The 14895-nt window shown below is 41.4% G+C and overlaps 1 protein-coding gene across 1 annotated transcript; it reads right to left on the bottom strand.

The window, feature by feature from the left end:
• Positions 1-6294: 6294 nt before the first annotated feature.
• On the bottom strand, positions 6295-10944 carry GMNN (geminin DNA replication inhibitor; the record flags this gene model as incomplete). Its single annotated transcript, XM_082258973.1, has 6 exons — positions 6295-6535; positions 6972-7082; positions 7480-7562; positions 7680-7818; positions 9460-9555; positions 10888-10944. The coding sequence occupies 6 exons, from the start codon at positions 10942-10944 to the stop codon at positions 6392-6394; spliced, it is 630 nt and encodes a 209-aa protein (XP_082115099.1). The 3' UTR covers positions 6295-6391.
• Positions 10945-14895: the final 3951 nt, after the last annotated feature.

Genomic DNA, 14895 nt, shown 5'->3' with positions numbered 1-14895 from the left:
TACGTGTATTAAAACCCACATTAAATAAATAGATAATAAATAGTGCCGCCTGCAGCTGCTGCTCACAAGGTAAAAAGACAAGAAAACGTATAAAATGTATAAAAACAGCGCTACTAGGCATAAAATAATCAAATGAGATAAGTGAAATATAAAGTGCATCAGTGACAACCTCTAAAATCAATCATAAAAAAATAATATACTAAATATAAAATTATTTTACCGAAAATACAATTGCTGTGCTTAAATCATTCAAAGTCCAAATTTAAAAATTGTATTAATTGTGCAAATTATTGTGCAAACAGTGCTAAATAAGGTGCAGTCCAAAGAAAGTTCTTCACTTAAATATTCGTGCTGAAAAAAGTGCTTGTGGAGCTCCACACAAGTCCCAAAGTGCCTCCACACAGAACCCTTTTGGGTATGCACTCACCAAATTTAGGATATAATAGAGCCTTAAATCTGCAGAGGTTACTGCAGGACAACCAGGATGGATGGATGAATAGGTGAAATCTCCAGAGCACCTCCAGCCTCCTCTATAGTATCTCCCAGTTCAGAATGCTCAAAGAAAGGAGGGAAGGAGCCAAATAGTGAAGCCCGTATGATATTTATTGCTTTAAGATATATAAAAACATTTGTAAAGTGTCAGCGTATAATCACATTCAGTAGTCACAGCTCAAACCGTTCCGCTTCCGGGCACGCTGCCGGCGTGCATTCCACGGTGGTTTAGAAAATGACGTTGTGTGAAGATAGCCTGCCAGGAAGTGCGTCAACGCGTTTCGCCCGTCTACAATGGGCGTTTTCATCTTTTATCATCTGGGTTATAGCCTTGACTAGTCCAAGCTTTGAGGACTACTTGTGAATTGGATGTATATCCAGATATCGTTCTGGAGGGGTCCCGATCCCCCCTATGAACTCCTGAAGAAGGATTGTAGACCCAGTTGTGTTGTAGTTTTTTTTTTTTTTTTTTTCCTCCATTCCTTTTTTGGTTTACCAAGACGTATTCTGGATATATGGAGATTATTATACTTGTAAAGAGCATATCGATCTATGTGTGCAATCTAAAACTATTTGATATCGCTCAAACATCGTATAACTTTGTTAAATGTCTTCTAAAATTAATTATCTTGGAATATAAGGGGAATTAAGAATCTGACTAAGAGGCGCGCTATGTTTAAAACCCTATCCCAGTATGATCTGTCGATAATTTGTCTGCAGGAGACACATTTGACTAAGAATACTATATCTCTTTTGAACTCAATATCATTCGGTGTACTCGGCTAATGCCAGGGGTACAAGAATATTGATATCTTCCAAATTACAATTCTCCTGCAGACACATGTCTATAGATCCTCAGGGGAGATATGTGTTGCTGGCGGGAGAGATTTTTTTCCACTTAATGCATTATAGGATTGATATCTATTCCTCCCCCATACAGAGGCAAGGTGTTAAAAATAGTAGGTACCTTAGTGTCAGATAATCCAGAATATCCCCTGCTATTGCTTGGGGACTTTAATAATGTTAGTGACCCTAGTATGGATAGACATCCGGGTAGTACACAAAAGGAAACCTCAATCTTTAGACACTATAGAGAGCTGGGAATGTATATTTGGCACTTACATAACCCGATGGCATATGTATATTCATGTTGTTCCAGCACTTTCCAAACTTTATCCAGGATTGATATGATTCTGGATACAGATATGACGTTACCATGGGTCTCGGAGGTTCAATATTTGATTAGGGGGCCTTCGGATTATTTTCCCATTTTAATTACTCTTGATAAGATTAAACCATATGTTAGGCCTACTTGGCAGGTTCAGTCCTGGTTAAAAGTTATAGCTAAGGAAAATATAATTAACCCATCCTTGACAGATTTCCTTCAGCATAACACTGGGTCTGCTTCCCCACAGATCGTCTGGGATACAATGAACGCTTTTCTTAGAGGTGTGCTACTCAAAACTATTAGTAAATATAAAAAATCTGACCGAGAATGGGAAAATACTCTAACAGCTGAAGTTAAAAAAAAAAAAAAAAGCCCTTTATATTGACAATCCATCCCCTTCTAATAGATCTGCTTGGAGAGATATCCAGCAATTGTATAGGACTCTTCTGGATATAGCTAATCGTTCAGGATTCCTTAGTGGATGTAGGAGCTTGGAGGAAGGTGAGAATACAGGGTGTATGTTGGCAGTGATTGCAAATGCTCAAACCCATTCAAATTTTATTACAGCTATTAAGATAACAGAGGGAACTTGCTCCCATAATCAACAGGATATTATAGAGACCTTCCGGATGTTTTATAGTGATTTATACAGGAGTATGACAGACTATCCCGTAGATAGTCTTGGTAGTTTTTTGGAAACATTAAGGCTTCCTTCTCTTAATGAGGAGGCAAGACCCAAGTTGAATGCCTCCCTGACTCTGGAGGAGTTGCAACGAGCAGTAGCGGACTGACCAGGAGGCAAGACACCTGGTCTGGATGGTTTACCAGTGGAAATATATAATCAGTATGGAGGCCGATTGCTTCTGAAAACTCTGAATCGAGCTCTGGACTCGATGCAACTTCGAGTCAATGAAGGAAGCATGTATAATAGTGAACCCCAAGCCAGGAAAAGATCTACTGTTGCCGGAGTCTTTTTGGCCGATTTCATTATTGAATCCAGACATTAAGATTCTGGCTAAGGTTTTGGCAAACAGACTTAGTAAAGTGATACAAGAACTGATACATCCAGACCAGACTGGTTTCATACCTACGAAATCCACAACAATGAACCTCAGGAGGCTATATTTGAATATGCAGCTACCAGCTGATAATTCGGGTGGGAGAGCTATTTTGCCATTAGACGCTTCAAAAGCTTTTTGACAGCGTTGAGTGGCTTTATGGGAGTGGGAGGTCATGGATCTATTTGGCCAAGGTCAAGATTTTATACGCAGTCAAATTATTATATGCTGCTCCGATAGCATGCGTACAAATTAATGGCACAGTCTAAGTTTTTTCCACTTTTTAGAGGGACCCGCCAGGGTTGTCCCCTATCCCCCGTTATTTTGCACTGGCCATAGATCATTAGCTGAGGCAATCAATCGATATATATGGGTTTCAACGGAGGGACTGTTTTGAAAAAATGTCCCTATACGCTGATAATGAACCCTCTGTGTCACCCAAGAACAGGATGACATCAAGATCCCTCATGAACCTTACAGACTTTTGGCTCTTTTTCAGGAAATGTTATTAATTGGGAGAAGTCAATTCCCTTCCCTTTGGATGTTTATTGCTTAATTATACCAGTAGGGATCCAGCGTATTAGAATTGAACATAGTTTCAAGTATCTTTGAATTTGGATCCATCCTCAGCTAAAAGACTATTTGAAATACAATCTGTCCCCTATTCATCATGCCTTTAGGGCTAAAAGTAAAATACAGTCCAGGTTACCTTTGTCTGGGGTAAGTTGTACCAATTTAATCAAAATGTTTTGGACCCCTCATTTGCTTTATGCATTTCACAATTCTCCTATATGGATCCCCATTTTTTTTTGGTTCAAACAAATAAGAGTCTTTGTTTTGTGGGTTGATTTGGAATGGGGTATATCCAGAATAGGCTTGGCTGTTCTTTATAAAAAAAAAAAAACAATAACAAGGACAGGCAGGATTGGCAGTCCCTCATCCCAAAACGTACTTTATCGCATCCCAATAGCAGAATTTTGCAGGCTGGGGCGTAATAAATCAGAGACCCTATACAAGCTTTATTAATGGCTGGTAATATGCGGTATCATCTCCTGGCACAGTTGGAGGCAGGACTGCTTCCTAATAAGACATTTCCTACTTATGCAAAAGATGGAGGGTAATGAAAGGCTTGATGTCTTATGACAGGGTTTCATTATACACACCTATCTGGGGAAATAAAAAAGCATGCTGAACTTAACAAAATTAAGGGGGCTTTGATAATGGCATACAGCAGGGCTTCAATTACACAGATGGGACTATATAGTCATTTAAAGCTCTGCAGGAGACCTCTTTCCCCGTCAGGATTTCTTTAAATTTTTAGTTACGTCATGCACTCCAAACTCAATTTTAAAAAGATGGACGTGACCCCGAGGCCCATGGTATTGTCACTCCTTGCACAGCCAGATAAGAAAAAGGCCTCATCTCCTTGTATAATAAACTGCAATATAGTATACAAGATGTAAAGATAGGGCAGGGTAAGCATTGATGGCAGGGGGACCTGGGAGACTTGACAAGGAATGGCAAAATATCCTTTGTAAAATATCAACTGTATCTTTAGTGCCAACACAACTTTCACAGATGTTTATAATATACAGAACATACCATACACCTATTAAGCTGTTGCAGTGGGGTGGACGGGAATCTCCAAGGTGTCAACAGACACTGGCTCACCTCCTACACATGTGGAGATGTCCCAAACTATTTAGATAATGGAGAGCATAATGTACTTGATCGCCAGATTACTATGGATACTAAAATTAGTAGTTTTTCAGATGAGGTAATATCACCTATGGTGGATATTCATAGCACTGAAATGGTTAGCCTCTAGTCCACCCTCTTTAGAGGACTGGGGATTTCAAGTAAATTATGCTTTACTGAAAGATTTAAAAAAAAAAAAAAAAAAGAGAAACTTCAACAGTTCAAAATGTGGAAGCCTTGATTCGTATAGCCAGATATACTGCTCACACCTTTACAGGGTCTAATGTGTGAAAGGTATGAATATGGAGCCTTGATTGTAATTGAAGGTTAGGTTGAACTTTTTTTTTATCCCTAAAGAGTTTGGGGTTTTTGTGTGGGTCAAATGTTGTATTTGATATGTTTTTGTAAGGGGGGGGGGATTAAGGATTGCCAAAAGCTCACATTGGTGGGAGACTTAGACAACCATAAAGTTCCAGGACAAAACCCTGGGAGAAAGTTCCCCATTTCCTGCCAGGTTCACTGCCTCAGTTTAGGAGCCCTGCCCACCTAGCACAACAGGCAAAACAAATGAAGTGATCCTATTTGGCTGTAGGAAAGCCTGAGGGCTGTGTGAATCATGCGTTTCCTGTGCTAGGTGGGGAAAAGCCTCTCGCAAGCAATTGGAGAGGACAATTCCCATCAGCCTAGTCATGTCTGTAAATGTCAGTTTTACAATGCCTCATGGGATTGTAACTCAACAGCTGGAGGGCCGTAGTTGAGGATCCCTGCTTTAACCTATAAACACAACTATTTCAGTGGTGCTACAGTAATTGCCAGAGATACAACCTTACCTATCCACGTCAATGAGAATACCCTCCAGAAGGTTCTTTGTTGTCTGGATTCCATAGTGACGGACCTCACCCCTAGATCTGTATAGCACCCTGCAGCTAACTACAGGTGTTGCAAAGCATCTACGCAGGAAAGAGCGTTCAAACCATCATAGGCCATCCCCATGGCATGAAGTTCAGAAATTGGTCAAGGTTACATTGCTTTTGTTGTATTTGAAGCCAGTGGGGCGGGGCGTTAAAATCCCCAGCAACTGTTTCTGGAAATAGAGGATGGCACATGAGAAATGATTGTCTCAGGGCCATGACAGCAAGAGGTACTGCACAATAGTCAAACTCCCATCCTAATATGGTGGACATCCTGAAACATTAAGGCAGCACCCCTCAACCCCATGGAGAAGCTCCTCTGCCCCTACACTTTTAAGGCTAAAGTGTAACAGATAGTTTGACAAATTTACCATAAAAAAAAAAAAAAACAAAAAAAAAAAAAAAAAGGAGCTAGAAGCGAAGGTGCCCTTCCTGGGCTATTTCAAATAAGAAACCTAGACCCGAGGTCCCAGAGCTGAGACACTCAGCATAAACTGCATCCAGACAATGGAATATTTTCTGGTGAACTGGGGCAAGACACAAGGGAAACATCCTAGAAGGCATGGGCCACAACACATTCCCAAGTGAACCTTGAGAATTAAGTGGTGAACAGACCAACCTATCTAGTTGCAGGTTACTACAGCAATGTAAGGTAGCCCTTGCCTTTAACAAAAGCAGGCATTTTGCTACTGTACATCTTTACCACAATAAATAAGAAAAAAAAAAAAGCACCCCAGTTTGCTCCAATTGAAGTTTATTTGGCAAAATATATGTACAATTACCTTTTATCAAGGCCATTGAATAAAAAAAACTATTTACAAGCAAGATAAAAAAATACATAGTATTTGCTTTAACACAAGTGGCCAACTGAATAGCACCTGTTTGGATTTTGAATCTTTTACACTGCATTAAACAAACATTTGAAAGCTTGCAGTAATTTTCCTAGCTACAAGTAGGACAACTAGTGGCAGTTCAAGCTTATAGTGGCAGTTTCAAGTTTGATGGGACAAACAGCCCAGGCAGTGGCCACTTACAAAGTCAAGTAATGTCCTTTTAGGTTTCATTTAAAGGTCATCATCTGATGAACTGTAGTCTTCCGATTCATCTTCACATCTTGCTTCTTCCTCTGCTTCATCTTCATATCTTGCTTCCTCCAGGTCTAGATTTTTTAAATCGTCAAGGCTTTGTGGTGCACTACCTGTAAGTCGCTGCAAAGTGAAAGGGCAGTTAGCTACTCTGTCCACAGATTTACTATTCAGGTTCTTCATTTAGTTAATGCCTTTTCAGTTCAGAACTAAGGTCATCCATTACCATGTGCTGTTTTGATGCTTAACATTGGTATATCACCACAAGTTCATCTGTATAGAGTTAAATTGAATGGAACGTACCAAACTTTGGATGTTTTTATCTTAAAATAGATTTGGTTAAGCTGAAATTAGGTCAAATATTGCAGCTTAATGTATATATAAAAGAAATGTTTAGCCACTTCCCACCAGAAAAACAAACCAAGGACACTAAACTGTTCACCATCAGCATTGAGGAAATCTGTAAAAGTACAATATGCCCATTTTTAAAGCCCACTAGCTGGGCATTACTAGCACTTTTTTGCATGCAAGCTGCTAAATTTGTGAAGTTTAAACTCACCTCAATCAGGTTAGCCATGTGCTGTACATGTCCTGCCAGTTCAAGCAGCTCATCATTTTCTTGTTTTAACCGTGCAATCTCCCCATCTTTAAGTTCAATTTCTTTGTGCAACTGTTAAGAGGAAATTTAGTATTTTAAACACAGCTTTGTATTATCAGTACTAGCACAACATATTACACTGGAGAATAAAAGGCAAACTGCATTGCCAAGGTCTTACATTAGTGCCCTTTTATCAGAAAGGAATTTAGTCTTGTGCAATTACTCATATCCCCATTTCATTTATCAGCTGCTGGTCCGTGCCTATTGGATTAAACCAGCCAAAATCCCTATATTAAAATAAGACCTGTAGCTGAAAGCATTTATGATGGCAGACCTTACAAAACCCATGTTCAACCCAAATAGACCGTTTACCCCAAAACCAGAGCCTCAAAAAAAAAAAAAATGCTGCAAGAGCAGGATTCAATATCACATAAGAAACCATTTTATCTAACTGTATGTAACCCATTACCTTTTCATTTTCTTGCAAGGCTTCATAAAGTGCTTTTCTCCTTTCCTCTGCAAGCTCTTTCCAGTACTGGATGGAGGGGGTTTCTAAACATGCATGAAAAGAAAAAGTTACAACTGTTGTGCTCACCAGTTAACAAGTGAGCCGACAAACATTTACAGCAGTCTACTGCAACAGTTCCATGCAAGGCAGCCAAGACTCACCTTTAACCATGAGCTCATAAGCCTCATTTGAACAGTCTGCATTTTCCCTCTGCTCTGGGTCAACAGCAATTTCCACCTTTGCCTTTTTTAATGTTACTTGGTCATTCCACAGCTTCCTCTTAGTGGAGTTTTTGGCAGGCTAGAAAAGATTGCACCACAATGAATGCCATGTATTCAAACATTTAAAGGTTCTGACGCTCATATTATAGCCTATGAGTGGGAGTTCCCACAGTATTCTGTTCAATCGTTTAAAGCCTTTAATCTGGTGTCCCAGCAAAAAGATATCACATTGCACTGGCTGGATGTAAATTTTTTTACTAGTACACTTGGGTTAGTATAAAATAAGTTTTTTTTTTATTCAATACCAAGCCCTCTCCCAAGAGGAAATCAGGTACTTTCATGCAACCCCTACAACAAGGAAAGTGGAAACTAGCCAGTGAGCAGACTTTAAAGGTGAACTAAACAAATTACAATCCTTATGCTGCAAGCAATGGAGAGCATACATTTACTTGTTTTAAACATTTAATTTGCTTTCAGGTTTTTGGTGCAAGCCAAAATGATTTTGCATATCCCAGGAATCTTCCATAGGGGGTACTCCGCTAAGCACAACCTTATCCCTGCTTGCCTAAGCTAGGGGCAGATGAATTACAGAACATTGTATATGAACATCTGCCTTCTCAAGATAACCATGGCTAGAATGTTATGGGGGTTATTGTCAAAGTGATTTCTCATATGAATGCATTTGTTTTGAATATATAAAAAAAAAAAAAAGTTGTTTGTTGCACTCTGATACAGTCCAGACTTGCTTTAAAAAGAATGGAGCCTGAATTCCTGAAGGCAGGTCAAGAATTATAGCTCCAGGGCCACCCCCCCCCCCCCCCCCCAACCCCTTGACCTAACCCAGGGCTTGACAAGTTTGCTTGAAATTTTAGGAGCCTTTTTTTTCAACACGCATGCTGAATGGCTGGCTTCTATCAAACCAGCTGCCATACACTGGCCCAATGGCAGTCAGTTTTTCATGAACCGGCTGATGTTGCCCGGCATTTGACATGTCCATTTCAAACACTGCACATGCTGTGATATTTACAATTATGTGCTGGGGCTAGTTGCACCCCCTAGCATGTGGTGGGAAATGCTGGCGGGAAGTGTGAGGAGCGGTGCTGGAGGAAGCATGCAGAGCCAATGCTTCCTGTATCTCGCTCACTCCACTCCAGCAGAGCACATTCGATATCACTCCACCTGTGGCATGACGGAGCCGCAACTATACAGGAAGCATCAGCTCCATTTGGTCACAGCTGACAGACACCGTTTTTCACCAGACATCCCAAGTCTCCTGCATGCGGGGGCAGCACTTGCAGGTGTCCGGGACACACAGCCCACATGCGGGAGACTCCTGCACCTTGCAGGAGACTTGGGATGTCTGGCGACAAGACACCTGCAACAGTATCCCAGGCACTAGGATGCCAATTCTAGTCACCAATGCGACCTGGCGCCTGGGGTTTGTCAAGCCCTGACCTAACCTTTTGTGCGCTTTAGGTGCAGAGCTTAAAATCCTGCTGCTTTCTGCATCTTAGATGTACATGCACTATAGAATATTAATGTACCTAAAACCCAGAAAAAAAAAACGCACACACAACCTTACACGCACTGCACAGATATGAACTAGGTGTTGTACTACTCCATATGCTTCAATGTGCCAGACTACTCAAAATTTAGCTCAGTATATTTCTATCAGATGAAGCCACCTACATGTGGTTTGCACCCCATAATGGTCACATACCTCTTTGGCACGACCGACAAGTTGGCCAGTGGCAGAATGCTGAATGACTTTAAGTGTCCTCCTTTGCGTCGCCTCTGTTTTATCTGGAAAGAAGTTCTATTGAAAAAAGGTAAAAACATGGCATTAGACTAGATTGTAATTCCCACAGCATCATAACCCAAAATGTATGCTTTAGCCTAGACAGCTCATTGTGCAACAGCGTTAGTCAACACTTATGGCAAAAGTAAACTACGGGATTACAGTCATTATCTAATTGTATAATGTTATCTACAATACCACCTTGCTATAGCAAACAGAGCCAGATGACCACACAGGTAAGAAATGTGCAGCACTAAAGCACCGTGAGAAAGTTACTGAAACAAACTGTACTGCAAGACACAAGTTCAACTTTCCCACGGTCCGATTTTACTGCAGGTTATTATCAGCCTGTCAATCAACAGGAGTGTTAACTATGGGAACCTGCACTGTTAAACATTTCAACTATTATTTCAAACTCTTTAAAGTTATGGATTATCGCATTCTCAAATTGCAACACTTGACACCACTGGCTCGTATGACAGGTAACTGTACAAGGTTATCTCATGGGAAAATCTTATGAGTTTTAAACTACAGTAAGAATTCAGTCTGACTTCTGACTTTATTTTACTTAACCCATGACAGTTTACAAAGACCTGATAGGCCTTTAGATTACAGTACACCAGAAACTTGTAATATTTATAAACAAGAGACACTTAAACCTATGTACAGTACTTGCCTACTAAATTTGGGTTAAGTCCCAAGTAAAGCATTTGCAACACAACCACATATATTGTGGTTATAGTAATGACAGTATGGGGCAACCACTACAAGTCACTTTCCAACCTACAAAGTGGCATCTCATTTAAACCCTGTAAGCTTCTGCAAATTGACACTTAACAGGCAATATCTTGACAGCTAAACCATTCTAACAATGACCAGATAATACGCATTTCACAGCCACCACAAGAGCAAGGCAATACGCTGCCATTCTGGCCTAAGTAATGAAACTTGTGGTTTACCCAGTTAGGCTGGCCATACAGTATACAATTTTCCCATTTCCTTTAGAATAACCCTCAACTATGTAGTGCAATGGATTGCCCGATGCTTAGGTTACAACTCATGATTTGACAAATCTAAAAAGGAAAAACTGTACAAGATGGTCTGTGTGTGTATGTATGTATGTATGTATGTATGTATGTATGTATGTATGTATGTATGTATGTATGTATGTATGTATGTATGTATGTATGTATGTATGTATGTATGTATGTATGTATGTATGTATGTATGTATGTATGTATGTATGTATGTATGTATGTATATATACACAAAAAAATGACTTAGCCAGCATAAAAAAAAAAAGTTAATTGCATCAGTGACATGAATGGTGGTTCACAAATGGATGCTTACCTTGATTGACATTGCAGGATTCTCTGTGGCAAGTTTCTGTTTCATACCTGGATTCATGTTGACAATGCTACAAACAAAGGTAAAACCGTGTCAGTCTTAGAGATCTAAATTTGTCACAAATAATAATTTTCTGCCTTCCATTGGAGTAGGCAATCTTTTAGAGTACATCTACCACACTTCCTAACAGGTTAACATACAAATGCTGCTATTGTCTACTTAAGGGCTCATGCACAAAGTGGGTAAATAATCAAACTGGTTCTGTCAAAAAAAAAAAAAAAAAAAAAAAAAAGGTCCAGCACGAAAAGCTATGCAATATGTAAAAGGCCTGCATCTAGATGCAAAATGCTTAAGGCCCTGTTCACACCTGAGCGTTTTTCAGCTCATAAAAACGCTCATCTCTAAAGTCTCAAAATGCCCAACAAGCAAAAACCCATTCATTTAAATGGCCAGTTCACATATGAGCGTTTGTCACCTAAAACTCAAAGTACATGAGCTTTTTTGGCAGATTAGAAGAGTTTGTTCGATGTCAATGCCTGCCTCCAAACATCTGCACATAACGGCCAAAAAAACAATACACTCAGTTGTGAACGGAGCCTAAATGCGTTCTAGTAGCTACAATTAATTCTGGCCACTAACACAAGTATATGTACACATGCCATTAAACACCAAACACTCCTGGAACATAGGTTTTTGGAATCTGCTCTAAGAGCCGGTTCACATTAGCGCGACACGACTCACTACTTCGGGGGCGACTTATGCAGTAATGCACCATAACTTCGGAGCGACTTGCAGGGACTTCAAGTAATGGAAGTTATGCAAGTTGCCCCGAAAGTACAGGACCCTTTTTCTAAGTCGGAGCGACTTGTGCCGCTCCTATTAGAACGGGTCCTGTAGCAGTCAATGGACTGCGACTTGTCAGGTTGACAAGTCGCGCTAATGTGAACCGGCTCTAAATGCCCCATTGTGCCAGAACATAAGGCCACGTTTTGAAGGATAAGAGAAGCTGTATGCACCCATGCCCTTAAGACACTGGTTAGTCAACAGATAGTGAAGCTAGGGTCAAACAGGCGACTCAAGTCTTCCATCTTATATAAATGGTCTGCATTTTCTCAGTATGCACTAAACAAAAGTCTGGAGGAAAGCCCTTAGATGCCAAGTCAGCAAAGTCAACGTCAAATTCACTTCAAGCAAACTGATAGATCAGTTAATCCACATAACCATCACAATGATTACCCAGTTGAAACATTTTCCAATTTTGGCACAACTCAGGACAACTGAAAATCAGCACTGCATCAGTATGGATAGCACTGCCACCAGCACCACCAACACAGAGAATGGCCATAGCAAGCTAGATATAAAAACTGATCACCCTAATCAAAAACAAAATCAAGTTTAAAAGTGAAGTGCACATCTAAACCTTACTATAAGCAATGAACCAATACATAATACCCCCCATGTGAAAATTTAGGACACCTCAGGATCCTGGGGCACAGGTCTTTAGACTGACTGAAATTGTATGCACTGAGTGCTGCACACATTGTAAACACAAGTACTTTTACTCTCAGGACCTTGTGCCAGCAAGAATATGAATGAATAAAGCTACACATAACCTGTATGAATGGACCCTAAAGCCTTCCACCTACCAACCCTATGAGCCCCCCAAAAGGCAACCTAACCTAATGTAATGACTGATGTCTATTGAACTTGGGTAACCTATCCTGGTCTAGCCCCTTCTATGAGAGATGAACCCATCACTGGCTGTTCTAAGGCCTATGGTGACAGGAAGCAAAGGTGATCTGCACAGACAGACCCCCCCCCCATATTTACTGTTACAACACAGGGCTATCAATGATCATTTAACCTGGGCCATGAAATGCCTAACGAGACATTAGGATGGGGGGGGGGGGTCGTTAACATGCCAGTCATTACACCAATATAACAATAAAATGTGGAAATAAAGCGCCGTGTTATCAGTAACCTGCCAGCATTGATCAATGGGGACTCCATCCGGGACACCGAACATCCACGTAGCACGAATAAGGAGCTACAATACACAGCCGAGTCCTCCCTGCCACATCGATACGCTCTGCCATCAACACTCCTAGTCTAAAAGCAGACTGGTAGCCCACCCCTCTAGCTGAGGACACAGGCCGCAGCCTGCACTCAGGCGGTCTATCTAGCACCTCGTCAGGTTTTGGCGGTCTCGGCCTTAAAACCATTCCTGGGTCCAACCCTCACATTAATATGGGCCCGTAGCCTCATAACGGCGAGCGTTCCTTCACCCCTCAACTGCATATTTCCCGCTGATTCCCCTAACTTACCTTACCGCAAACTCCACTACGCACACCAACTTCAAGATACGTTTAACACACTGACTCTTCCCGCGCCCCACCTGATTTATACGAAGCGCTCGCTATCATGTGACCCTACGCACCCGCCCCAATAACAGAGCGCCAAGGTGTCACGTGTGCGCTCCTTCCCGCCTGTCCTGGAGAAGACTGCTGCGAGGGGATATACTATACACAGGTGACGTCAGGTGGCGCACAGGGCTGTGTATTACCCGCCCAGCCTCAGCACTTCTCCTGACTAGTAACTATGGGTCACCTTGTACATTGGAGGTTTAGATTCACACTTCAGCCTGGGCGCCTTTATAGGATTTCGGAGCACTTGTTTTATTGTATGTGGTTTAAAGACTTGAGTGTTTTTGGTTTAGGGCTCCTCTGCATATTCTGTAAAGCTGGATACACACTATACAACTTTCATTGTTTGATATCCTTTAGTCCCCGTTCACATTGGGGTGACCTGTGAGGCGACCTGGTCGCCTTCCATAGAGAAGCTGCGGACCCGTTCTAATATGAGCGACACAAGTCGCTCCGACTTAGAAAAAGGGTCCGGAGCTTCTTTGGGGCGACCAGGAGGCGATCGCCATAGACTTTAATGTTATGAAGTCCGTGCCGGCCGCTCCGAGGTCGCGGGGCGAGCAGCGCGCCGCGACCTCTGAGGTCGCCCCGGGAAGTAGCGTCGCTGCTATGTGAACGGGGCCTTAGCCTCTTGCACACTGCAGCTTAAAAATTCTCTTTTTTTTTAGCTAAAATATAGCCCATTCATTCTAATGCGCCTATGGACACAGGCGCGTAAATGAGTGCCGTGTATTCAGGAGGAACAAAATAGAAAAATCTGCATTTTTGGACAGTAATTTACGCCAAATACACGCAATTGCGCACAAATGAACGCACACAAACATACTGTTGATCTGAAAAATGCTAATTTGCGTATTTAAAAAAACGCGTACGTTTGAGTGAAAAAAGATGCAAATGTGAGCAAACGCATTTGCGCAAAAATGCTCGCATTTCAATAAGACAAATTTACGGCTGAAAAAGGAGATGCTCAAAAGGAGTATCGTGTGTAAGAGGCCTTTAGATTTATCTTCAACTATGTAGTGCAGGCATGTCCAACCTGCGGCCCAGAACCGCAGGCAATGCGGCCCACTGCCCCCTGACAATGATTTTTTTTCTGGAGAGGAAGGAAGTCGGGTCGGGGGCACAGCCACAGCAGCTTCCAACTGTAGGCAGAGGCTGCCTCGGGGGGGGCGAGTATGTGCAGTGTTTCTGACTCCTACCACCATGTGAACTTCAAATCACTCAAGTGGTCATGGTGGTTACAGTGCTCCTTTAACCACTTTACCACCGGAGGATTTTGCTGTCTTACGTCCAGGCCACTTTTTGCGATTCGGCGCTGTGCGACTTTAACTGACAATTGCGCGGTCATGCAATGCCGTACCCAAACGATAACAATATTTTTCACATTTTTTTATATGAAATTCCCCCCAAAAAATGTAAAAATCAATTTTAGGCCAATTTGTTTTCTGCTACATATTTTTGGTAAAAAAAATCACAATAAGCGTATTTTGATTGGTTTGCGCAAAAGTTATTGCGTTTACTAACTAAGGGAAAGATTTTTGTCATTTTTGGTGTTTTTTTTAACGAGTAATGGCGGCGATCTTCGATA

This window comes from Pelophylax lessonae (assembly GCF_965119305.1).
Source record: "Pelophylax lessonae genome assembly, chromosome: 5".
In the NCBI taxonomy this organism is placed as follows: domain Eukaryota; kingdom Metazoa; phylum Chordata; class Amphibia; order Anura; family Ranidae; genus Pelophylax; species Pelophylax lessonae.
This window is presented reverse-complemented; position numbering and strand designations above follow the sequence as displayed.